The 25,877-nt window shown below is 40.6% G+C and overlaps 1 protein-coding gene across 3 annotated transcripts in view; it reads left to right on the top strand.

The window, feature by feature from the left end:
- The window catches only part of LOC138566803 (zinc finger FYVE domain-containing protein 1-like), a 730,070-nt gene extending 705,639 nt beyond the window's left edge, over window positions 1-24,431 (top strand). For 2 of the 3 annotated variants that reach the window (XM_069644464.1, XM_069644466.1), the window contains 2 exons: window positions 12,873-12,977; window positions 15,900-24,431. In XM_069644464.1, the coding sequence (XP_069500565.1) occupies window positions 12,873-12,977; window positions 15,900-16,129 (335 nt within the window). In that variant the 3' untranslated portion in view covers window positions 16,130-24,431. The remainder of the gene's footprint in view (window positions 1-12,872; window positions 12,978-15,899) is intronic. The other variant, XM_069644465.1, reaches the window with a different exon arrangement.
- Window positions 24,432-25,877: the final 1,446 nt, after the last annotated feature.

The raw sequence follows: 25,877 nt of genomic DNA, 5'->3' as shown, positions 1-25,877 counted from the left end.
TAACAAAAAAGTCACAGAGCAGAGAGAAGGGGGATACTAAGTATCCCCTTGGCACCCCACATAGGGTGGTGTGTGCCAATCTCTCAGAATGTAAAGTTTTAGGAGAGATGCGAAGTATCTCTCTATCCTTTCAGAACTGTCGTTACTCTAGGATAAAGAAAAGAATCTCTAACGAGGACCCCAAGGGTCCCCAGCAACACTTCCCATAAGGAGCTGCGTGCTGCAATAGTAAAATACAGATGCCTTAAAGAGATATGGAGGAAAGTAGACTCCATAGGACAGGTAAAACACAGAGGACAGAGTTCCAAAAGACTGAGCCCCTGAGAATGAATGTGTGGAAAAGGGCTGCGCTCATTCAGGATTTCAGAAAAGGGTCCAGAAGTCCAGCAACAAGTGCTGGGGGTCTCACTAGGAGAGTAGATAAGGCATACAGATGATACATCTCCCTAACACTGCTACAACAAGAAATTGAGCTCTCCTTGGCCCCCAGTGGCCTTGCTTGTTCCATCAAAATCCACTTGCTGCGATCTCGCCCTTTAAGCTAACATCAGTGGCACCTTTCCAGTGGTCATGTGAGCTAGTGAAATAATTTATGAAGGGCTTTTGCCCTCTCCATCCAAGCTTTCACCCTCTAAACATGTTCTATCTGGATTGACGGGCCAACACATGAGGCCAGTTTCAAGTTTGTGTCATGGATAACAGCATTTCTGGTGACTCTCGCCTCAGCCAGGATAGGAAGTGAGATTCAGGTGCTTTCCTCAGAACTGCTGTACTTCATTTTTCACAAAGACAATCCTACTTTTATGCCCAATGTGCTGTCCTCTTTTCACCTCAGTGAGCCCATGGCATAACCTGTTTTCTTGAACTCTCAAACGACACCTGCTGATCACTTTCTCCACTCCCTTGTTGTCATGAGGGTTTTTAAGTACTATGCTCATCGTACCAACACTTTTTAAAATTGTCATAGCCATAGGTTGCCTTTGGGCCTGCTACTACTGGATGGGGCTTTTCTAAGGCTTACATTTCCAGATGGCTCTATGCTCGTATTTCTTTCTGCAATCAGTTTGCTAGCAGGCAGCTTCCAGTTCATGGTTCTACGAGAGCGGTCTCGTCTACCGCTGCTCTTCTGGTAGGAGTGCCGCTATGGCATAGCCTTTACATGGAATTCTACTGTATCGAAAGAATATCTGAGGAGTAAAGGTTTGGACAAACAGTCCTTCAAAACCTGTTTGCCTAAGGTGAGCCATTTTTCTCCTCGCTGCTTGCATAGAAGTGTATGTACATGTATTTGACATGCTTTAGATTTAATGCGCCTAAGAAATTATTTAGCACAAACCAATTGAATTAGATCACGGTTTCAAACTTTCATTTTGTTTCTCATATATTCCAAAAACATGTTTCCAAGGTTTTGTTAGCCATATATTTCCAAAACTAATTTTAAGTTCCTTTTTCAAACTTTTCATTTTGTAGCTCATATGTTCTCTATTATCACACATTTCCAAAACTTGTTTTGAGTTCCGTTTTCAAAGCTCTTTTGAGTTCAGTTTTCAAACTTTTTGTCATAAATTTGAGTTCTGTTTTCAAACCTCTACACGTGTTTCGCCACTAAGGCGTGGCTCTTCAGGAGATCAAATTGATAGTGACCATTATTCGACAAGCTGGACAATCTGGGTGTCACCTATACTAACTACGCAGATGACACCCAGATACTCCTCACCCTATCAGGCAACTACAACAAGGACGCCAAATGGATCAATGAAGTCTTTTCCATCATTCAGGCATGGATGGCCACACATGGCCTATGCCTGAATGATGACAAGACTGAATTGCTTCTTGTCGGCTCACCGAACACTATCAGTAAACTCTGTCCCGGCTACACTAGCTTCACTATTGACGGTAACACCATACCCATTGCCAAGAGCGTAAAAACCCTCGGTTTCTACCTAGACACGAACATCAACCTAGCTAAACAAATCAACATGACCGCCTCAGCCACTGCCTACACCGGTAAACTAATCAGGGCCTGCAGACCACTGATCTCCCCTAGCAACTGTCTCATCCTAGCCAGAGCACTCATTCAATCTAAACTGGATTACTGTAATAGCCTCTATGTAGGTGCCAACAAAACAGTAATCAATAAATTGCAAGTTTTACAAAATAACGCACTCCGTGCCGCCCTCAATATTCCTAGAAGGGAACACATCTCCGCCACCAGAACTGCCTGCAAATGGTTGTCCATCCAACAGAAAATTGACTTGAAAACCATATGCCTTACTTACAAAGCCCTCAATCATCTTGCCCCACCCTACCTCTCGAACAAATTTACACTAAGACAGAACACTAGAACCACCAGATCGTCCAACTCATTACAACTAACAGTTCCCAAATACTCCCTCAAAAGAGCTGGAGGATCCAGCTTCCCAACTTTGGCATCACAACTCTGGAATTCCATCCCACTGGATATTAAATCTACACCTACTTTCCAACCCTTCAGAACTAAGGTCATTTCCTGGTTAACCAACAAATAACTGTCCTACCACATATGTATGCACTCCGAATGTCCAATTTTATGTATATTGTTTGAATACTATTATCTATGCCCTATCAATACTGTACTATTGTCTTTTACCTGTAACCTGATGTTCAAAGCGCATATATACCCCCGGGTCAAGAGCGCTATATAAATAAATAAACAAACAAACAAACAAACCATTGTTGTCAAAAAGATAAAATTGTTTTAAATTCAAATTACTTGTTTCCTTGTTTTATATTTAAATTTTATTTTAGCACATCTGAAAAAGAATTTAAAAAACAAAAGAAAAGAAGGTAATTTCATCTAAAATTATTGTGGCTTTGATTCGTAAGGTATCTTATTGGTTACATAAACTTTTGAAAAGGTGTGTCTCTTTCAAAGAGGGAATACGCTTTACAATTGTAGAAAACTAGTAATGAAACTTACCCTGCTATATATTTATATATGCAGGTAATAGCGTTGAGTCACCAGTCTACTCTGTTCCTTTATGTGCTGGCACTATTTTGAAGTTCCTCCAATTTCTAGAGTACAGAAAAACAGGTGGTGGGATTAGAAAAGAAAATTTGTCTGAAATGGCTTTTTTGAGCCATTGTGTTACTCAATGTTAGTGTAGGACTTTTCAACAGTTGGTAAGAGTTGGAGTGACAAATTTAAGACAAAGAAAGTTTTAAGGTGAATGCTAATAAGTCCTAGATAAGGCCTTAAGAGAACCGGATGCAGAAGGATGTTTGTCCTTACTCGATCGGCCGCGAGCGGCAGACTATAAAATGGCCCCTGCTTTATACGTGCAAGCGTCTAGGTATCTGACGTCACAGCGTTCGTTTATCATGTGATGACGTCAAGACGTTCATGGCTATCGCACTGCTCGAATTTTGTTGGGATTTTGATGTGACTTTAGCTGTGCGCCTATTTTTTTGCTTTTTTATTTTGTTGTTTTGTGTACACGGTATTAATCCATCTGCTAATGCTTAGTACAGTTTGGACTGATGTTTGGCGTCCTGTATTGGTACAATAAAGTAATTGTACATTCTATGGGATCAAATGCATGTACTAAAAGTTTATTTTTGTGGTGTACATTAGGAGGAGATATTTGGAATGGATTTTAGGAATAAATGGTTTGGAATGAAATTTGTGAATGGAGAAATATTGGTAGAAGGATAGTTATAGTTGATATGGATATTTCTTTTCTCAAAGGCAATTGTTTGCTCTGTTTTGTATTTAAGTCTAAAGGAATGACCAATATTCATTGTCCTGATTGGGACCGCTGTGACAACTCTCCATTAAAGTTATCCATTTGGATTCCAGCTGCCTCAATCTTTGAATTCTATTTCCTCCTTTCAGGGTTTCCGTAGTGGTTGCGAGACCTACAGATTTTAAATGCTTGAATTTCTGATTTCTGTGTTCTGAGTTATGATGAATAGCAAATGGATATCTTAAGTCTCGATTATTTATCGTTCTTATGTGTTCCATTATTCTAATTTTCAATTTCCTAATGGTGCTCCCAATATTCATTTTTTTGCAATGACCTTTGATTCTGTAGACCACAAATTGTGTGTTGCAATTTATAAAGTCTGAAATTGCTTTGATCATGCCATTTGGTAATTGTATTTCCTTTAGGTTATCCAATATTTGAGAACATACTTTGCACCCTACAAATTTGTGATTTCCTGAAGTTTCAGGAATTCTCCAGATTGATTCAGTTGTTCCTGATGATTTTGACTGAGTTGGTTTCCTGCAACTAGGACTGATGATTGTTTTGATGGATGCCGCTTTCCTAAATGTCATCCACGGTTTGTCTAAATGTCTTGATAAAGTATAATCTAGTTGAAGATTTTTCCAATGTTTGTTTAATATTTTTCATATTTTGTAATGGTCAGAGTTGTATGTTACTAATCTGATTTTTCTTTCTTCTGATTTTTTCTTGATGTCTGCTCTTTGTCCACTAGTAACTCGGCTCTGTCCTTCTTAAGTGCTTTTGATTTAGCTGTGTTAAGTGTCGCAATTTCATAGCCTCTTTCTTTAAATTTGTTGTTACTGTGACCCACATGCTTTTTGAATTCTGTTTCTTCACTACAATTCCTTTTGATGTGAAAACCTTTTCTGTAGGGGATATTTTGTATTGTATTCATTGGGTGAGTACTGGAGGCATGGAGGTTACTGTTGCCTGCGGTTTGATGAATAGAGTAGTATGAATGTCCTTGTCTCGAACGTACATTTCCAAATCTAGAAAATGTATTTGACAGTGCTTTCTTCCATGGTCAATTTTATGTTTAAATTGTTATGGTTCGGATATTGTGTGTATTCTAAAAGAGTTTTTGTCTCCATTCCAAATCAATAGGATGTAGTCAATATATCGACCCCAAAAGACAATTGTGTCAAATTGCAGTGAAAGATTTTGAGCTCATGCATGTTCCAACAAAAAAAAAAAACATAAATAGGTTTGCATATTATGGTGCAAATTTTGCTACTATTGCTATTCCTTGTGTTTACCAGTATATTTGATTGTCAAAACAAAGATGTTATTCATTGAGGCATATTCTAACATTTCAACAATCATTTTGTTCTGTTCAAAAAAGGACAGTGATCTGGATTTTAAAAAATATTCTGGTGCAGCTATACCAAAAATATTCTGTTGCAGCTATACCCATTTCACGCTCTATACAAAGTGTATTATGATGTCAAGTCCATTGTTACCAATCTGTAGTGTTCCTGCCACATTATTGATTCAATTTGTTGTTTTACATTTTTCGTGTCCTTGGTGTAAGAGGCTAAACTCTGGGCTAGAGGATTCAGAAACGAGTCTGTATTCAGAGATTTTTTTCTGTAACTGATCCAATTCAGTTTATGATCTGTCTTAGGCATGGGCAAGTAAGATATTTCTTATGAATATTGTACAAGAAATAGATTGTTGCCATTAATGGATACGGCTCACTTAGAGCCTTGTTGTTGCCAATTTATACTAAGATTTTTCCACATTAGTTCAATTTCTTTCAAGGGATTATTAGCTATCCTTTGGTAGCATCTAACATTGTATAGTTCTTTCTTGGCTTTCTTTATGTAATCGACTTTATTCATTGTGACTATTTTCCCTCATTTGTCATTTGTCTCATTTGTCTTTTATGACAAGGTTTTCATTGTTTGCAATTCTTTGACAGTTTTTCTTCCAGCATAAGTAGGATTGGGCTCTGAGATTTTTTGAAACTTGTTTAAGTAGAGATTTCTTAAGTCCGCTGTGACTGCTTTATTGAAGGTGTCTATCACATTGTCTACAGGTAATTGTGGTATGAATTTTGATTTTAGTTTCAATTCACTGTCCTCAGTTTGAAAAGGGTCTATGTCTTGTTCTCTCATTAGATCTTGACTGGTGAATTCATTATCAGAAATATCTAAATTCATCAGTGTAACAATGTGTTGTGCTACATTGGATGATATTTTTGAAGGAGGGTTTACCTTATCTGTTTCAAATTCCCTGATACTTTGTGTATCAAAGAATGTTTTGAGCTTGATCCACCTGCAACACTTATACAGGTCCACCCTTATTTCAAAATACTCAAGTTTTAGTGTGACAAAATGTAATTCCCTTATTTAGTACTGAAACTAAATCTTTGGTCAATGTTAGATTTGAGAGGTTAACTACTAGATCTGCTTTGGAATTGATTTGTTCTTTCATGATTTTGTCGTTACCACGGCTTAGTCAGACTCTGGATTTCCTCCCAGCTATTTTGCCCTTGCAATAGTTTTTAATGGCATTGTGATACTTTTTCTTGTGTTCATTTGTTGCGGGACCAAATTGGAATTGCTATCTCTTTGTGCTCAATTTGTGCCTCTTTAGCCCCTCTCAAAAGGGACATTCAATTGTGAATTCTGAGAGGCTTTGATCTTTGATGGGATTTGTATCACTTCCGCTTTCCGAAAGATCTTTTTCAGATGAGGAACAGGAAGTAACTAGTTGTGAAACAACTTTTTTGGTAATTCCTCTTTTTGTGATTGGTTTTTGTTGATCAAAGACTTTTTGAATTGTGCAAATCCTTTTTGTTAACATAATCATGTTCATCACGTTTGAACTTTTTTTTTCATTTTCAATTCAGTTGTAAAATGTATTAAATAGTCGTCAAGAGTTTGATAGTTTTTTAAGGTGGCTTCTGGTAAGTTTAAGCTTTTTATGTCTTTCTTGATATCAATTTCTTTTAGGATCTTTTCATGTGCCTTTTCAGATTGGGTAATTACTCTTTGAATCATTTCCCTGGAGGTGCGATTTAACATTTCTTCCCATTCATTCAGGGCTTGTCAGTCTTCATCTTCAAATGTGGGGAAAATACAGATCCTTAAGCCTCTGGGTATTCTTCCAACCTGTAAATAAATTGTGTTTTAATCTCCCACCACTTGGCAAGTTCCTTTTGGATAGATTTTCTAACCGTTCAAACATTTTATTTAATGACGGAGATTGAATATTGCTGTTGGTATTGGATGTTGAAATCGAACACTGCAAAAAAAGTTAATCTGCTTCGATTTCTCTTTGGTTTAATGCATTGGCCATTGTTGAATATGAGATTTTTTTGTCTGAATTTAGAAAGAATGAGGGAGTCAGCCCAGAAGTTGAGTTGTAAATAAAATCCTATAGAAAATTGCAAACAATTACTCTATATCTAGGCAAGCTCCTTGTTATATTTTTCTGTGATCTTGTTGCTTGACTAAAGATTAACTGTTGTGTTTGCCCAGCAGTATGTATACATTTTTAGATTGCAATCTTTAGATTTCATGCGCCTAAGAAATGATTTTGCGCAAACCAATGAGTTTATTCGAAGTTTTAATTTTTTACAATTGAATCAGATCACAGTTTCAAACTTTAATTTTGTTTCTCATATATTCCAAAAACATGTTTTAAAGTTTTGTTAGCCATATATTTCCAAAACTAATGTTAAGTTCCCTTTTCAAACTTTCTAAGTTCAAATTGTGTAGCTCAAATGTTCTCTGTTATCATACATTTCCAAAATCATGTTAGGTGCATGAAATCTAAAGATACCAATCTAAAAATGTTTATTTACTGCTGGGCAAACACAACCGTTTATCTTTAGTCAAGCTACAAGATCACTGAAAAATATAACCAACAACTTGCCTAGATATAAAGTGATTGTTTGCAATTATCTATAGGAATGTATTTTACACTGCATTCTAATCTATTCAAACGGCATCTAGCTATATACTGAATCCATTAACGATCCAATGCTGGAACAAGAATGTTACTTACCTGTAACTCCTTTTCTCCAGTATTGGTATCCTTCATAGATTCACACGTGAACCTCCCACCTGCCCCCATTTGTGTCATTGCACTATTACGGGTGCTATATGTATCTAAATATGATCTCCAGGAATGGAGTAAAGGGAGGCCCTGCCTATTGGATAGAGGGTAAGTGGCCCAAAACAACACTAAGAGAACACTAAGGTAAATGCAGTTTCTTGTATTTCTAGACAACTGCTTAATGTTACAGAGAATTCCCAGTCTGAGGACAGGGTATATCCGAATAGAATGCAAATTTATGAAAGATACCAATGCTGGACAACAGGAGTTACAGGTAAGTAATGCATTCCTTCCCACTCTTTACTTTTTTGCAGTTCTTGGTTACAACTCTTGTGTTGCCCAGAATTCTGGTGTTGGGTTGGCCTTAAGAGAAGGTAAGCGTGTTGTGGAGGTAAGCCAGGCATTGGTGGCAAATGCTTTGTAGTTGTTGCAGGTTGTCTTTAAGGTGATACGTGCTTTTTGGGTAAGCCATATTGGTTCCCTCAGGGTTGAGATGAATGGTCATAGTTCCATTATTCATTGAGATAGTCTGCGGCATTGAAGTTGCATTACAGGAACCCCACTCTGGCGTTGTTTTATAGGAATGCCAAAGTGGAGTCGGACACCAGTTTGGTGTAAGACGTCATCCAGGTGAGAGATGACTATGCCTTTAAACACAGTCCTGAATTCCACTTCTTGAAGGTGTAGGGTTTGATATTCTGGAGGATGGAGAGTTGGCACCGGGCATTTTTACTCATCAATTTGTTGAGTCTTGAAGGCGATATTGCAGTCGGTTTTAGAATCGGTGATTTGGCATGGTTGGTGAGTTGTCGGGGGAAGCCACAAAATTTAAGGTCATTGAGCCAGGCCTGGATTACCCACAAGATGCGGTAATCTACTACAAACAATGGTTGATAAATATGTCTAAAGTGATTACTGTAGTGGTTGCCTTTTGTGGTTGATAGGGTATCGTGATAGGTCTTTTAGCTGGAGGGGATCTCACTTTTTGACTGTGTGCTATCCACTTGTGAGGGTTCAAGTAGTGGTGTCCACCTGAAAGGAGACTTTTTCTCCTTTAGTGTCACTGGATCACTTGTGGTTGATGCGATAGTCTACATAGAGAATGGCTGGACTTTCCTGCAATAACTGCTATGCGCCTCTGAAGCTGTGGCTGTCATTCCCCCCACAGCCCGTTCAAGCCCTTACTCACTGAGCCTAAAATGCACTGTCTCTGCTCCCTGAGCTAATACCCTTAGCCAAGGAGAAAGAAACTGGTGTCCACAGGCTGTGGAGCACTCGCGTCTCCTGCACATCAGGTGTGTTCGTTTAAACAAACAGTAGTTATGATATGTTTGTGACATAAAATGTTTGGAAATAGAATTGAGTTTTTATACTCAACGGAGTGTTATTATAAGGATAAGCATAACATCCAGTAGATTCATATGTTTCAATTGCATTGAAATTAATTCCCCCGAATTTTGTCAAATACATATGTTTTTCATATACAAATAGTTGCTAATAGAAGTAATTGCTCAACGCGCAGTAAAGCGATCCTCTTAGCACACTTTGGGTGTCTTGTGAAAAGTGATCTTGCTCTTCTTGCGGCCTATGGATAATTGAATTAGGGCAGAAAAGCTTCTGCATAATCGGGGAGGTCTGAAATTCAAAAAGCGTGCCCATATCTTAGATCCCAAGTGGTGGGGATGGAGCTGTAGAGCCGCTTTCCTCTTAATTCTAAGTGTCAGGGATAGTGGTCACTATGTGCCAGATTGCTCCTCTAAAGCAAAGGACCGGGGGCTATTGAAGGACTGCTAGGTTCATTCGATCGAATTAATGTAATATGGCTCACTTAGCCAGAGTTTACCTCAGTTAAATCTTGCACTGTTGCATTTGGATAAAAATTGGTGTCGGCTTCCTCTTTGGAACGAGATGGAAAGGTCCTCTGTAATGAAGGATGGAGACGTATCAGTGAACTAATAAATATAATTGTCCTGGCACTGGGTTGTAAATTCACAATGAGAAAGAAACCGTTGTCCACAGGCTGTGGTGCACTCGCGTCCCCTGCACACCAGGTGTGTTTGTATAAACAAACGGTAGTTATATGTTTGTGACATAAAATGTTTGGAAATAGAATTCAGAGTTTTAATACTCAAAGGAGTGTTATTAGAAGGGTAAGCATAACATCCAGTAGATACATATATGTTTCAATTACATTGAAATGAATTCCCAGAATGTTGTCGAATACATATGTTTTTCATACACAAATAGTTGCCAATACAAATAATTGCACAACGCGTTTCAGGACTGCCGTCCCTTTATCAGGAGCACAAGTTCCACTAACCTTCACCCTGATCTGTATTATAAAATAAAAGAGTAAAGTATGTTATCTTTTCTATGCTTCATTAATTGCTATATACCATATTTGAATGACTGCATTGACTCTCATGCCACACATTAGTCATTCACCTAATGATCTGGTATGGATATATGGGCAGGGTAACCTCTGTTTGAGATGTTTCAGGAGGATGATCAGATAACTAAAGAGTAAGTAAGGGATGGATTAGGATCTGTAATGAGGCTAGAAGAGGTAGGTATAGAACATCAGAAGATGGGTGGTAAAGCGGTCTCTTACCATACTCAGGGTCTCTTGTGATAAGGTGATCTTGTTCTTCTTGCGGTCTACGGGTTATTGAATTAGGTCAGACAAGATTCTGCATAATCAGTGAGTCTGAAAATCAATAAGGCATGGTTTGGCGTGCCCATACCTTAGATCCCAGGGGTGGGGATGGAGCTGTAGAGCTGCTTTCTTCTTAATTCTAAGTGTCTGGGATAGAAGTCACGAAGTGCCAGATTGCTCCTCTAAAATAAAAGACAGGGAGCTATTAGAGGACCGCTAGGTCCATTCGATTGAATGAATGTCATACGGCTCACGTAGCCAGAGTTTATCTCAGTTAAATCTTGCGCCATTGCGTTTGGATGAAAAATTGGTGCTGGCTTCCTCTTTGGAACAAGATGGGGAAAGGTCCTATGTAATTAAGGATGGAGGGGTATTAGTGAACTAATAGATAGCATGATCCTAAGTATGCCTAGTGGTTCTGCCTGTCTGCGCTTACCTTCCATAAGATTCGCCATCTCAGTCTTGTAACAATGGGATGCCAAAAGGAATCTCTTGGAACCGTCATACTGTGTTGCGTCCTCCCGTAAGAGCAGAGTGGGGCTGAATGGCCGTTCTTATCTCCAAAACAGCACAGCGTGCTCACCCGGTGATGTCGCATGTAAACAAATGACATCATCGCACTGGGATGTCAATGAACGGATGGCAATTGTACGTAACTTGTACAGGACTAAGGAATTGATTACACAAGGGGGTTAAACGTAAGGAAAAAATGCTAAAAATAGAAGGTCATAATGATAGATAATGGCATTTGTGAATGTACCTAATGCCGTGAGGTAACAGGTAGTGGTGGAACATCAACCCTATGATAGTGAAAAGGTAATGTATGGGGGGTTGCTCTAAAAGGGGAAACAGGTCTTTGCATTAGCTGTAGACACAGGACTGTGTACCATGGCCAGACAGTGGTTAGTAATTTGGTGACTCATGAGAGGAGAAATGAATGTCCATCCGTGGTATGCGTGCTCACAATCTGTTAGGCACTCCCCTAGAGATGTAGCAAATGAGTCAGTTGAGCAGAAGTGCATAACAGTTATACAGTGCATCTATATGTCAACACGTTGTAGGTAGTTGTGTGTAATGAATAGAACCATCATCATAGTTTAAAGTGACATGCACACTTTCCTGGGAAATATTATAAGAAGGCACCCAAGTGGAAATATCGTTCATTCCATTCAGACTCAAGCTATCTAGCTTATCGATTCAATGAGTTCCCTCTGATTCAGCCTCTTCATATGGTCTCCTCTACTGGGTGATTTATGGACCATTTCCAAAACCATATACTTCAATTGTGCTACTGAATGTCTTTTTTTCAGTGAAATGTCTAGCGGCCGGTGAACGTACATTCCTGGTCCTTATGTTGATCTTGTGCTCATTACAACAGACCTTTAATTTCTTTATTTGTCCCACGTAGAAAATCCCACAGGGACAACTTAGTCCATGGATTACCGACATTGAGTCACATGTTGCAAAATCCGTGAGCTTGATTTTTGCCTACGTACGAAAGCTGCCCTTCATGATGTTATTGCAGTTAATGCAGTGCGGACAAGCAAAAGTGAATTTTTTTCTTTTTTAATGTGGTTTGACTACTGCCTCTTATTCTCTCAGCTCTGACTAATTCATCCCTAAATTTCTTACCTCTCTTGGAGGCTATAAGCAGAGGTCTTGGAAATCGTTTTTTGTAGCTGTGTGTCTAGTGGAAGCAGCCTCCAATTCTTCTTAATGAGTCTGGCTATTTGGTGCCTCTGACTTGAATACTTAAGAGTGTAATGGAAAGGGATCTTTACACTTAGGGTTGCTCTTCAGGAGGTCTTCCCGGGTCATCTGACTGGCTCTGTTTTTAGCAGCCTCGATTACCTTCTCAGGGTATCCCTTTTCTGCATATTTGCCGGTCATCTTCTCATTCTCCAAATCCAGTGTGGTATCATTTCAGTTTGTGAAAAGGACTGGTTGTGATTCTGCCTTCTTTGAGTCCCAGTTTGACATCAAGATAATGGAGTTTGTGCATTCCAACTTCCATAGTAAATTTGATGCGATCATTGATTGACTTCAGATACATCAGAAACTCAGCCTGTCCAACCCGATTGCCTCTCCAGATTATGAACAGATTGTTAATGTTTCTTTTCCAAGTTACTAGTTTAGAGCCCACACACAGTCACTCAAGTGCAATCAAAATTGGCTTACCCTACAGATAGAAAAGAAAAAGCATACTTATCGCAGTGAGAGTTTGGAAATGCATCCCACATCTGTTCATGGTATGAGTTGTGTTCTTCACTGCTGTTTTTGTCAATGACCCATACAGAGATTGTGCTTGATTCCAAAGCCTTCCTGCTCTTTGCTGTCCAACCTCTGCATGCTAGCAACTTGTCCCATTCTTTTTATTTTCGTAGCAGAGTCGCCCACTGAAGAGGGTGTCGATTTGCTGGCCCGCAAGGTGACTGAGGTAGCTCAGGGCACTTTGGATGTTGTGTCTTCGGCTGTGGAATATCCACTTGGTAAGTAAAATATTGTTCGCATATCTTGTTTAAGGCCTTCCACAGTCCTTCAACGTGCCTCTCCACCCACATGCCTGCTTGTCACTCTGTTTCATTGAGCATAATTCTGTGATTTAATCTGCATACTGAGAATGCCATGAAGCTGCATCACAAAATATGGATGCAAAGTGCTGTTTTACCTCAAAAATAGTGAACATTTGCATAGCATTTTTAAATATCAAGCTGTCACCTAAAAGGCAGGCCTCCTTAATGCGAATCAACCTGCAATGATACTAAGGGTTGGGCTCTTTGTAAATCCCTTTAAGCAGCAGGGCTACTCGTCTGACGTTTGTATATCTCGTTCATTGCTAATCGGAGACACTAAAAACTGGCATGAAACGATTATTTTCTGGGGAACAGAAAATATTTTAATTTAGTTTTACATTCAGCTCCAGCCATTTTCATCGTATCATGTAAAAATGTCTTACATGGCTGATATAACTTGTGTTTTTGCTCTTATGGCAGATGTGGTTTTTTTGAGAGTCTTGTGACTTAATAGCTTACCCCAGATTCTCCATGTATGCATCGCATTCTGAATTGGACACCCCTTTGCCACTTTGACAGCTGCCGGACTGAGTTACACTTTTAAATAGTTTTGTTTCGGTGAAAGCTTGCCTGGCCTTTTAATGTGGATTGTATTAGAGGTGGATTGTTAATCTACATATATTCTATTTCATTAGCGAAGAGATCAGGCAATAGGTGAGCTCGCTACAGAGAAACAATGTAGGGGATGTAGAAGTGTTCATTGTTCTAAGCAGTTTGATAAAAGTCAAAATTAGATACTGTACGCACCCGATGCTTCAAAGTGATCTCTACACACATCCATCTCCACCAGGATCCTAATGATAGGAACTATGAATGAGCAGGTGGCTACAAAGGAGGGCCAGAAGTTGAGATTAAAATGCTGCAGGGGCTGCAGTTCATGGTTTCTGTTTTATGTGGATTTATCCAATAACAAATGTGAGGTCAGCATTGCAATTGCAGTGCCACCCTTTCCTGACCTCAGTCTGTGTCGGTAAAGTATAAATAGCCCAAGTGAAGGACTTGAGTTAGCTTGGCAGGTGATGGCAAATAGAGTTATAAAGCTTGAAGATCTCTATGGACAATGCACAATATCCACTGAAGATTGCACTGTAAAAGGAGCACAGAAATTACTTGATCTCCCTGCAGAGGAGCAGTTTGAAGGAAGCAAGCATGGAGCCTAAGTCATCAGAAGAGCACACATTAATTGGCTCTAAGAGATATGAAGCCTGCTTTTTGAGAATAGAGAGTGGAGTAGGAGTCAGAGCTCTGCTGCATTACATATGCAAGGCCTGAGAAATGTTTCCGTTATTACAAGACTAATGTAACTGATGTGTGTAACCATCATGAATTAATTTGCTTATTTGGAGGACAGCGGCACCGACCTGTTAGGCAGAATTGTTTCTCATACTTTGCTGCCATTAAAGGTGCTAATTGTTTTATGAGAGCTGGCAGCAGCATGCTATGACTAATTTGGAAATAGACAATGAATGTTATTATTAGTAGGGTATTTATTGAACACAGAGCTCCTTTGCTGAAAAGTCTTATGTATATGCTGAGCTGAGAAAACTTAGTTGGCAAATTACACAACTATGGCTTAAAGAGCCATAAGTCAGAGGGAAGAAGATCCCATGGGATTGATACAAGGGAGCAGAGACCTAACAAAGAGGGACTGGGAGGGTGAGCATTTGGCTGCAGGGGAATCTACAATCAACCAGGGGAAGAAACTGGGGAACAGATTTCCTAGTTTTAGGCTAGGTGGTGAATGGAGGGTTGGTGTAGGTGTTAAGGAGTGGCCATTCCTTGAAGAGGTGGGTCTTGAGCTGCTTCCTGAAATGTAGAAGCAAGGGTGCAAGTCTGGTGTTGACAGGAGGTGGTTCCAGAGTATGGCGGCATAGACTAGAGAAGAGCTGTGTTCTGGTTTTGTCAGTCTTACACCAACAGTTAGTTTACAGGTTCTTGCTTCTGGTGGATTGTAGGCTACCTGGGATGCTGAACTTCCCATGAAGGTAGCTTGGGGACTTGAGCTCATAGATGATACAGCAGGAATCTAAGAATGAGAATTTAGTATCCCATATCCAGCCCCCTTCACAAACAAACACAGGTTTAATTGGCAGCAAGTTTCTAAGCATGAAGGTGATTAGCATAGACAAATTCTAGCAAGGTCCGTGTGAAAGACTTAGCATTCAGGTCAGAAAAGTTCTTCATTTATACGCTGAGTTGAGAACATGCGGTTGGTCGTTATACAACTATGGCTTAATGAGCCTGTGGCTAAGTTAATCGACAAATCAGGCAGGGTAAGAGTGTCTCCAGGCTTGGCTTTTTAGTGTTTCTTGTGATATTAACAAATAAGCGATCTAGCATGCGACACAAGTATCTGTCGATTTCTGTGGCGTGCATTGAAATGAAGGCTCATGGTTTCCTTGATCGCAATTCCTATCCTTGTGCCTCCCTGGAGTGTTTTGGTGTATGTCACTAGATGTCTCTGAGTCTTCATGAGCTCCTTTTGCCTCTTAAACTCAGGAGCAGACACGCTATGACCGTTGCATCGGGCTGCTGGGCATGTAGTGCGCTCAATAGTAATGCCGAGAGGCATAGTTGGGGACTAAATGCAGACAAAAAACTGGTCATAAGATTTTATCCTCCCAATAACATAAAACAGAGTAGTCTTATACGTTTTTCCTTAGGGCAGGGGCACATTTTGTGCAGTGGGCTTAATTGTTTTTGTAATAAATGACTGGTTCATTTTGCCTTGAATTCCGTTTAATTTGATGTGGGAGGCCTAAGCACCGGGTGTATCTCCTATATTTCTCACAGATTTCCTGCACAGTTACGAACACTCGCACTACTTCTCTGTTCTAGGTTTCGTCAAGGCTGCAGCCAGGCCCAGCTACTGGGTGTCGGATGACGAGATCTCGCAATGCCACCACTGCAAGAAGAACTTCACGCCCAAGATGTCAAAGCATCACTGCCGGGCCTGTGGCCAAGGCTTCTGCAAGATCTGTTCCCAGGACCGCCGTCCGGTGCCCTCCCGGGGCTGGGACCACCCAGTGCGGGTGTGCATTGACTGCAGCAAGAAAGAAGATCTCTGAACACTGCAGTTGGTGATGCGGAAGGGGGCTTTGTTAATTAGCCGCTGCCATTTTGTTCCCAAGTGTCTTTCCTTTTCTGTGACTGGTAGATTGGGATCAGGGCCCAGGCTGCTTTGGCGCTACCTTATTAAATTGCAGCCCTGCCGCACTGTGGCCGCACTTGATAACACTGAACATTTTGATTGATCCATGTTATGCTCCAGGTCCCCATAGATCTATCAGCACTTTACCTGGGAGCATTCTAACCACCTTAGCTGATTAAATATATCAATGACCAAACTTATATATCATTTCCAGCACATAGGAAACGCATTTTGATGCAGCAGACATGTACTTGCTAGAAGCAGAAATAAGGAAAACATGATTGAGGGGATATTTAAATGTTGCGTCTACAAGGATTGTGATCAGTCTTTAGTTGTGGTAAGTAGTTTGCACTACGTCAATCAAACAGGGCAATCATACAGATGCAGGGGACGAGAGGACCGTCACACTGATCATAACGGTTAGGAAAATTATATTTCAAATAATACCATTATAACTTCCGATCTTAAAGAAAATCAAAATTGCATTGATCTTAATTTTGCTGAAGACCAAATGACAGTGGTGTAAAGATTTATAATCCTATGACACCATTGATCAAGGGTGAGGGGAAGGTTTTTGCAGGCAAAGGCTCAGTGCTGGAATCCAGAAAGTTTTCAATTAAGTTTCTGAAATGCTGTATGGTTCGGGGTAAATTGCTTTTAGTTTCCGATTAGTAGCTCGAAGTGTGGATTCCCTACGAACCAGTCTCTCTCTCCCTCTCCCTCTCTCTCGCCCTCTCCCTTGTTTTTTTGCTGGTTGCACCAGCTGTACCTGTGACCCTAGGGTTTTGGTGATCGTTCCAACTCGTTGACTTGACCAACCATTCTTCAGAGGTAGATCTAGTGAGTATGACATTTAAACTCCTGTGTGTTACCTGAATATAATTAACCTCTCTAAAGGCTCTTAGGGTAGGAAATGTACTCCAGCTCATCATTCCTGATCTCCGTGCCTTGATTTTAGGTGATTTCCTTCACAGGCTTATGTCTTAACTAATCTGAAAAGCTTGCTTCGGCATGTCAAAGAAGCCAACCCTTCATAGCAAGGGATGGATTATTATAGGTAGAAGTGTGGCCTTCCCATGACTAAGGCCTACTGATCCTTTTTGGATCTGGAGATGAGGCATAGTACATGGCTGTGAGATTCACCCCATGCATGTCTTTAACATGTCTTTATTTCTTTTAATACTACCTTTGCGAATCCTGCCGTTTTACTTGTGGGTTTTTAATGCTTGAACCAGCAGCTGTGACTGCACTATCGTCCATCAGCTATGCCTTTGGGCAATTTAGCTTTATCCGACATTGACTTTTTTTTGTACCTATAGACCATATGTGTGTTTGAGAATATATAATATATTCCAATTGCTGGTGGGGATTGAAACCTACTGTGTGCCCAAATAGAGCAGGGTTTCCCTTTTGACTCATGCTAATGAAAATTATTATTTGACTGCAAAATATGATCTAGATCCATCAATAAAGTGCTAGATAAGTGGCTACACAATTGGCATAATCCACTCACCCAATATGCACACGATGTGGCATTCGCTCCTCCACTAGACAAAATATTTCACTGAAGAGTCGGTCATCCTCTCTTGCCAGACATACTGTAACGATTTGGTCCACTACCCTGTTCTCCCCTGTGGGGACCGCAGGAAGGGGACACGAGCGTGGGCTGCACCTAATTGCACCAGTCCAGCATGTCAAGAGAATGCCTTCATAACTTTTATTATGAAAGTGTTTATCACAAATTCCAGTTCTATTTCAAAACTCTATACCTTGTTCTCAAGGTTCACACTTGACTATTCAGAAACAATACAGAGACGAGCACTCTACTTTTAATTATTTTATTTTGGATTTCTCAATTATTTTATCACGAAAAAAGCCATGACCTAATTTTAAAAAAGAATTGCATAAAGCATTTCAATTAAAAGGTTGCAAGTTAGAAATTAAGAGTAATGGTTCCCTACCCATTCATTTTTATGGCTTATCAAGCAGAGATGTTACAATATGCAGAGAAAACAAATGGGGTAGCTCAACTAGAGACCCAAGCTGTGTCTAGAAGACTACTCTAGGTTGTTTATTTACGGACAGTTAGTACAACTCTGAGCCCTTAACAGTGAAAACTTTGTTTCTTACCTCTGTGCTGGAATATATATTTTATTTCATGTTTGGCTCTGTATTGGTTCCCTTTCAAAATCGCACACACTGAAGATTTTGATACCTTTTATTGGACTAACTGACAGTTCTATGCAGAGATGGAGCAAAGCTTTCGAAGTCCCTCAGATTTCTTCATATGGTGCGGAGGGTCTAGGGCCAGAGCCAGTGCCACTTTTGCAGAGCGCACCATCGAATGAAAACTGTGGGACTCCTCTACCGCCAATTAGACCCTGAAACAGGTGCTGGATAAGCCCCTGCCACAGGACCTGCACTACATCTTCACATGAACCAGTGACGGACAGAGCGCCAGTGCGCATCGCCATCCCTTGGCTTAACATTTTTCCCCCTCAGCTCTGGACTTCTGCTGCTGTTCTCCCACGCACTGATGGGCGCCTGCTGCCTGCCCACGCAACCGGCAATTAGACCCTTCTGTGTGTCCCACATAAACCCCTCCCACATGCATCTTCACGTGACACGGTTGTCCACTATTTCTTGCCATCTTTGAAGGCGTCCTCTCCCTGGGCGTCCTTCTCAAAGGGCCTTTTCTCTAAGGGCGCTCTCCTGCTTTTTGCTCTTGTTTGAGACTGGTCCTACATTTCCTATGCATTATTGAAACCTGGATTCATCTTTCTACCACTGTTACCACCCCCCACACTTTTATATCAAGCTCTATGCCCATCTTATCCCATTCAACTTGCCCCCCCTGTTTGGGGTTTAAGGGTTGGCATTCTTTTTCATCCTTCATACTCTACTAATTCCTTTCCTACTGCTCTCCCATCCTGTCCCTCCTTTGAGTACCACTACATCTCCTTTTCTAAACCTCAAACTCTTTCTTTTCTAATTATCTATCATCATCCAGGCGTCTTCACCTTGTGATGATCTGGATGCTCTACTCTCATTTCTCCCCACCTGATAATCTTTTTCTTCTCAGCGACTTCAATCTTCACATCTGCTCCACTCATGCATATCGCCCTTTCTTCCTTTACTTGATTATTTTAATCTCTCTCAGCTCAGTTCTCCTCCCACACATATCTCAGGTTCATCCCTAGATCTAATCCTTTCATCAGGTCTTTCTACCACTCTTGTGCTATCTACACACTTCCCTTCTTCTCATCGCTTCCTCCTTTCCTTTTCTATTTCCCAGCCTCACTCTCCCCCTCCTTCCGCTGACTTTTTTCATAATAATGTTTCTTCTTTTGACTCTGATAACTTATACCACTGCTCTGAAACCCTTTCTGTCTTCTTCAGACTTTTCTTTATTACCCATCAATGATGCTTTGTTCTCTCTGAACTCTTCTACCATTAATTCATTCTACCCTGCTTGGCCATTTCACTCCAACCATAAAACTCATCAACCCTGGCTTACCACATCACTTCTCTCCCTTTGTTCTTCTTTACGTCAAGCTGAATGGCACTGGAAAGAAATGCCCTGCCGACAATCTCTATGCTCTCTCTACCCTACACCCCTCTTATATTCCTCGCTGTTACTAGCTAAAAAGTTGCATTTCTCATATCTAATTCGGTCCTATTCTCACCCCCACCGTCTTTACACACTTCTCAATCAAATGTTGGCCCATTCTGCTCACAATCCCTTGCTTTCCTCTACTTTCTCCTGTTGACTTTGCTTCCTTCTTCACAGTCCCTCTGCTGCGTTTGTTTCCTCTTCCTTTCCCTCCATGACTCACTTCTTCCATATTTTGCCCTCTCTCCGACTCTGCCACTGCTCACTATCTTGCCCGAGCTCACACCACTGCTTTCCCCCTTAGCCAAGTGTTCCCCCTGCTATTCCTCTTTCTTCCATTCTTCTCTTCTTTCTGCTACCTTTCCCTCTGACTTGAAAATACTGTCATCATACCGATTCTCAAAAAGCCCTCTCTTGACCCTCCTTCTCTCTCTGTCATCCTATCTCTCCTCTACCTTTCCTCTGAAAAATACTGGAATGGCTTGCTTACTCTCAAATGTCCTCCTACTTCGACAGCAACTATATCATACCCCCTGCTCAATGTGGTGCCTTTCCCCTCCACTCCAGAGAAACTGCTCTTCCTAATATCACTAATTCACTCCTTTCTACCCGCCATTCTAAACTTTCGTCTATTCTTATCTTACTGAATCTATCCGCTGCATCCAACAGTTTACCACCCGACACTCCAGTCCACTCTAGCTTGTTTCGGATTCCCAGGCTCTGTTCTACAATGGTTTCATTCCTATCGTGATAATCTCACTGTCCTGGGCTAGTAAGCAATCCCTAGTCTATCCTTTACCCCATGGGGTTGCTCAAGGTTCGTTCCTCTGCCCCCTTCTCTTTTCTCTCTGCACTGCCCCTTCTATGCTATAGTTTCATCATTCAGGCTTGGCTCTGATTTTTTTTGTTGCTCTCTTCACCAACTCTCTTCACGCCTCAGTCTCTGCATGTCTCACGGCTGTTCAATCCTGGACGCATTCCCGCTTCCTTAATGTACCTCTATTTCCACCCCTTGTCTCCCCCTCTTTCACTTTCCCTTGTTCTTCTCTTCCTCTGTTGCCCTGTGCCCATAATCTGGGTGTCACATTCGACTCCACCCTTTCCTTCATACCATACATTTCCAACATCGCCCCTTGTGGCAGCTACCAGTTGTTCAATATCCGTAGAGATTGTCCTTTCCTCACCTGTCATGCTACCAAATTACTCATTTCCACACTCGTCTTTTCCCGCCTCGAGTACTGTTCTTATTCCTGACTGTCATCTTAGCTTCTTATAACTCTATCTTTACTTCCGCTGTCTGTATTCTTTGCTGCATTTCTTCTCGCACATCTATAACTCCTCTTTGCTTCCTCTCTTGGCTCTCATTTGAACATCACCTACTCTTCCGTTTCATCTGCATTGTCCACAAAATAACCCATGGTCTAGCACCCCCTATCTCTCCTTTCTATGTTCCTTTACTCCCCATTGTGTTCCCTCCATTCTGAATTTCAGTTTCTCCTCTGTCCCAAAACTCCCCATGTGCTCTATGCCCCTTTCGTTCATTTTCTATTTCGCTCCTGTGTTGAAGCCTTTTTTCTTAACTCTGATCCCCTACTCTTTTTCCTGCCCAATCCTGGATGATGCTCTTTGACTTGGCCTGTATTTTGTTTTTCTTTTTAGTACCACATGTATTGTACCGCCTCCTTACTGTATGCAGCGCTTCGCCGAAAGCGCTATATAGAATATAGAATACAACTACTTGGAAAGCTAATGCATTCTTCCATCTCTTCAGTTACTCCAATAATATGTATCATAACCTGCATCTTGTGGGATATTATATTTCAGAAACATTTGTTTTAAGTTTTCTTTTTTCTTAGAAACTCATGTGGGGCAGCCAAACAAAAGGTCAAGGTGATCTTCAATTCCCCCAATCTAGCTCTTAGATTGTAAATCAGACTTTGCTGCTTTTCCTTTCCTGGTTCTCTTCCCAGCATTTACCAGTTTATACGAGCAGCAGTTATGGGTTTTCACAGATTTCAGTTTGCTTCAGTATGGCTTGGACGGTAAGCATATTGAGTTACACATTCAATACATTGGAAGTTAGCTGACTGGCCTTCTCCCATTCCATGTAAGACCCTTTCTTGATGGATTTCCCTTCTTATGTTCTCCTTAAAATCACCCCTTCTATAATTCCATAATTCCCATTAGCTAAGTTTAATCTTTGTAGATGCAGTGGATCTGCCATATTGTTTGGCAATCTTTACCAGGCGTATCCTGTTTTAGTCTGGAGTGGGGCCCCTACTTAAAGGAGGGAAAAGGTTAGCAATAATCCGGTTCATAGTTGCCCCATAAATGTCTTATAAGTATAGCCCACAAAGGCAATCTCAGCCTGCATAGATTCTGGTCCTACTCTACAACAATGTCTACCCTTCCGATGTTTTGTACAATCTGAGCTCCAAAGTTAACATGGAATATCAAAAGACCAGCAATACATTGTTTCGAGGATGTCAATATTTTGCATTATGTGGATGCTGAACAAAATTTGACAGTGATTCCTCAGTAATCATATTGCTTAACCATTTCAGTCTCCACATAGAGTAATTTGCACATACCTTTTCCAAAATGGAGAGCCTTTTTCTATTCAAAAAAATATAAAAATAGTTTCTGGTTGTAACAAGACCCCACTGTAAACCCTTTAGCATGACATGCAAAAAATTGGAATACAATTTAAAATGAACTTTCCTTTAAATTATTTCCATGCTCTAACCGTTATCTGTCATTTTTAGAATGATTGAGGGATATCCCCAGCCAGAATACCCTCAGATCGTTCAAGCTGGATGCACTAGATGTGCAGCCATACAATTAGGCCACAAAATTCAGCCGGGGAGTCTTTCAGAAACGGCATGCATTGGCCATGTTGGAATGCTACGCAGATTGCTTTATGAGAGCACAGTGACAGTTTTACTATTTTCCACCATTACGCCAGGTAAGGTTGATCCTTTGGCCATGTAGGCAACCACCCATGGCGCAAGCCAGGTGTGAGCTCCATTAGGGCCAGCAGAATTCATTACTCATTGACTTTGGTGGGTGCAGTAAAATGCCACCGTCTTGGGTGGTGCATACCTTCACACAGGAGGGAAGAGAAATGCAGGATAGGCTGGATACAAATATATAAAAAACACTTATTTCTGAGCAGAGTATTGTCTAATCCATAAGACAGTAAATTGACCCATAGTAAGGACATCTGCTGTTGTATTATGACATCCCTCAACTGGATTGTGTCGAACAGTTGTTTACTAGTTAGCATGGAACCATAGATTGTCTCATCTAATAGTCCAAACATGCCTACCTGTCTGCCCATACTGCTTGCCTTTTAGGATTTTGACTCCAGTCATGAGGATTTCTCATTCTACAGCATTGGCTATCCCATTGACTCATTTCTGTGAACACTATTTCCTAGTTTCATCGAGGATCCTAGAAGACTCCAAAAGTATTCAGATCTTTGGTGCCCCCTGACCGTGTTTTTATGGATTTTATGGTTCACAAACCATAAAAGAATTATTTAAATGAATGAGGATAGTTCTAGGTAAAAGTTTTTCAGGATTTGGTGTGGTTTTTTTGTGTGTTGCATCTACAAACGCAACGTAAAAGTTCAGGCACTCCTAAGCTTTTTGTGCAGTTCACAAATCTGACCACTTATTCATAATGAAATGGGGACCGGACGCACGAATAGTGAATCTGAACTGAATTTGAGCTGTAACCTCAAACCCCATCAATTAACCCAATCTCCATTTTCTCTTAAGTGTCAAATAGACCCCAGTGGCTATGCGATCAGATGGAGGACTACTGCCCCTTTAATCCTCCAGGAGATTGTTTCACTTTAGAAATAACGGGGATCCTGTCCACTCCTATCAGATTCTTTAAATCATTACCTGTGATTTTGAGGCTGACTTTCCTCCACTGCTGTAACCTCTCTAGGTAACTATGCAAAAGACATTTGTTTCACCTTCATTCTCTGGTCTATCAATTCAGAGTAAGAAAAGGAGATGTAGTCTTGTTCATGGTTCTGTGAAAGCTCTTCCTATTCTAGATCCATCTAACAGTGCTGCTGTGCTGTGTTAATCAGAAAGTTATGCTTTCAACAAGCAGGACCACCACAAGTGTAAACCCAACAGATGGAGCTTCAGAAGAGAGAGAGTAGTTTTAAAGGTATAAAGTGTGGATATGATCAGATAACTTCACATTTGATTTCCCTGAAAATAGCACATAAGCTGGAACAGAGATTTGGAGAGTGGAAACAGGCCATTACATTTAAAAAAAAAAAAAAAAAAAGGTTTTAATGTTGATTTTAGGACTGCTGCTTTTATTGTGTGCAATTCTGTTTCAGCTCAATCGCTTACTGATACTGTTGGGGAAGAAGAGTTACTCTTGAATATCCCTGAAAAAAACATTGATTTCTATTCTATAGAATTTTTGTATTGCGCCAACACGCCCGAAGGCGGCAGGGCGCTCTATTTGTATCCATTATACATGTAGAAAGGTCTGTCTTTGTTTTATGTCGTTGCTGCTCCTCTGTTATATCTCATGTGTAAATATATAGATACAAAAATTGTACAAACCACAAAAATGTGCTGTTCTGTTTCTCTGTGTTCTGGATTTCGGGAGTCTGTGGGGTATCTGCTAAACGCCCTCCAGGCTGCTGCAACCAAAGAAGACAGCAGCAAGGGCATTTCTGGAGATTGATAATGGCATGTGCATCGATGGGCTATACAAATGGTAGGTAGGTGACTGGGAAAGGAGGGGAAATTAGGAAAGGTTTCTTCAGACATGGAAGTATTCGAAGCAGAAAGCGAAATTCATGTTTTGAACCAGTGCTCTACAACCTTTGTTATGCCATGGAATAGCTCGTGTTAGAATGTTGGAGGAAACAATTGCACATTGCCCATTTGAAAATGATCTCTGTGCTTACTGCCATGTTGTACAAATGGCTGGGAATGCAATCCGGACGAAGCTGTGGAAGTGTTCCTCTTTATGGCGATATGCAAAATATAATTATAATGGCAGACACACCAGTGCAGTTGCTAAGACAAATGTTGATTGAGTGCATGCAATTCTGACAAACATTGGACCTTCAAGCCATATTACTCAGCAATCCTTGCTGTTATGTGGGGAACATTGTTTTTTCTGGGTGTAAACAGAGGTCTCCCTTTCATATCAATGCTAGTTATTGTGGATGGCACTGGGAGGTGAGGCATTTCTGTGGGTCTTGTTATGGTTCACAGTGTTTTCCATCAGTCTTCAGCACCTGGAAACTACTTGAGGTAAAGCATAACCTATACATGAAGGTATTCATTTTGTGAAGTCCAGACCCTTTTCTGAGCGATTTCTTGACCTCCTGAACAGTATAATCAGAAGGCATTGTATCAAAACCCAGAGAAACTGAACCTGCTTCTAGAAAAAGGGAGACATTACCACTATCCCATAACTAGCTACTTAAATACATTTTGGAGTACTTTCAATTGGACTATAGATCAGAAGACTCATGCTGAGTGCGTAAGAACTAATGTGTCCTCATTAGATTTATCTACTGATCTGTGGTAGCTACATGCAAAGAGTGAATGTGTGGTGCAGTTTGATGGGGAAATGGGATGGCATTAAACACAGGATCAAAATAGATCTCATTCACAACCTTTTGTAGATTTGCATTTCACACAGCTCACATTCCGACCTGTAGGAAAAATATGTAATGACTTTGATTTCAAAGAACTCGTTATTTTTTAATTTTTAATTTAATTTTTTACATTTGTAAAGCGCACTGCAGCCCAAAGGCATTGAGGCGCTTGTTACAGGAAAGTGTACGTAAGCAAGATTACAAAACACGCAGTGGTTATTTAGTTACTGCATATGAGCAAGGTTAAAAAGTACAGTTGGGGTGTTCACGTTAGGTTACAGTAGTATACAAGGTAACAGCTTGCTTAGGAGTAGACAACAGCAGTTTAGGCAAATAGGGTTGTTTTGATGGCTTTGCGGAACGCTATGTCGGAGTCAAATCCCCTAATGTTCGAGGGTAAGG

This window comes from Ambystoma mexicanum, chromosome 2p (assembly GCF_040938575.1).
Source record: "Ambystoma mexicanum isolate Mex_15411 chromosome 2p, UKY_AmexF1_1, whole genome shotgun sequence".
Taxonomy (NCBI): domain Eukaryota; kingdom Metazoa; phylum Chordata; class Amphibia; order Caudata; family Ambystomatidae; genus Ambystoma; species Ambystoma mexicanum.
Note: the sequence above shows the minus strand (reverse complement) of the source record. Positions and strands in the feature narration are given on the sequence as shown.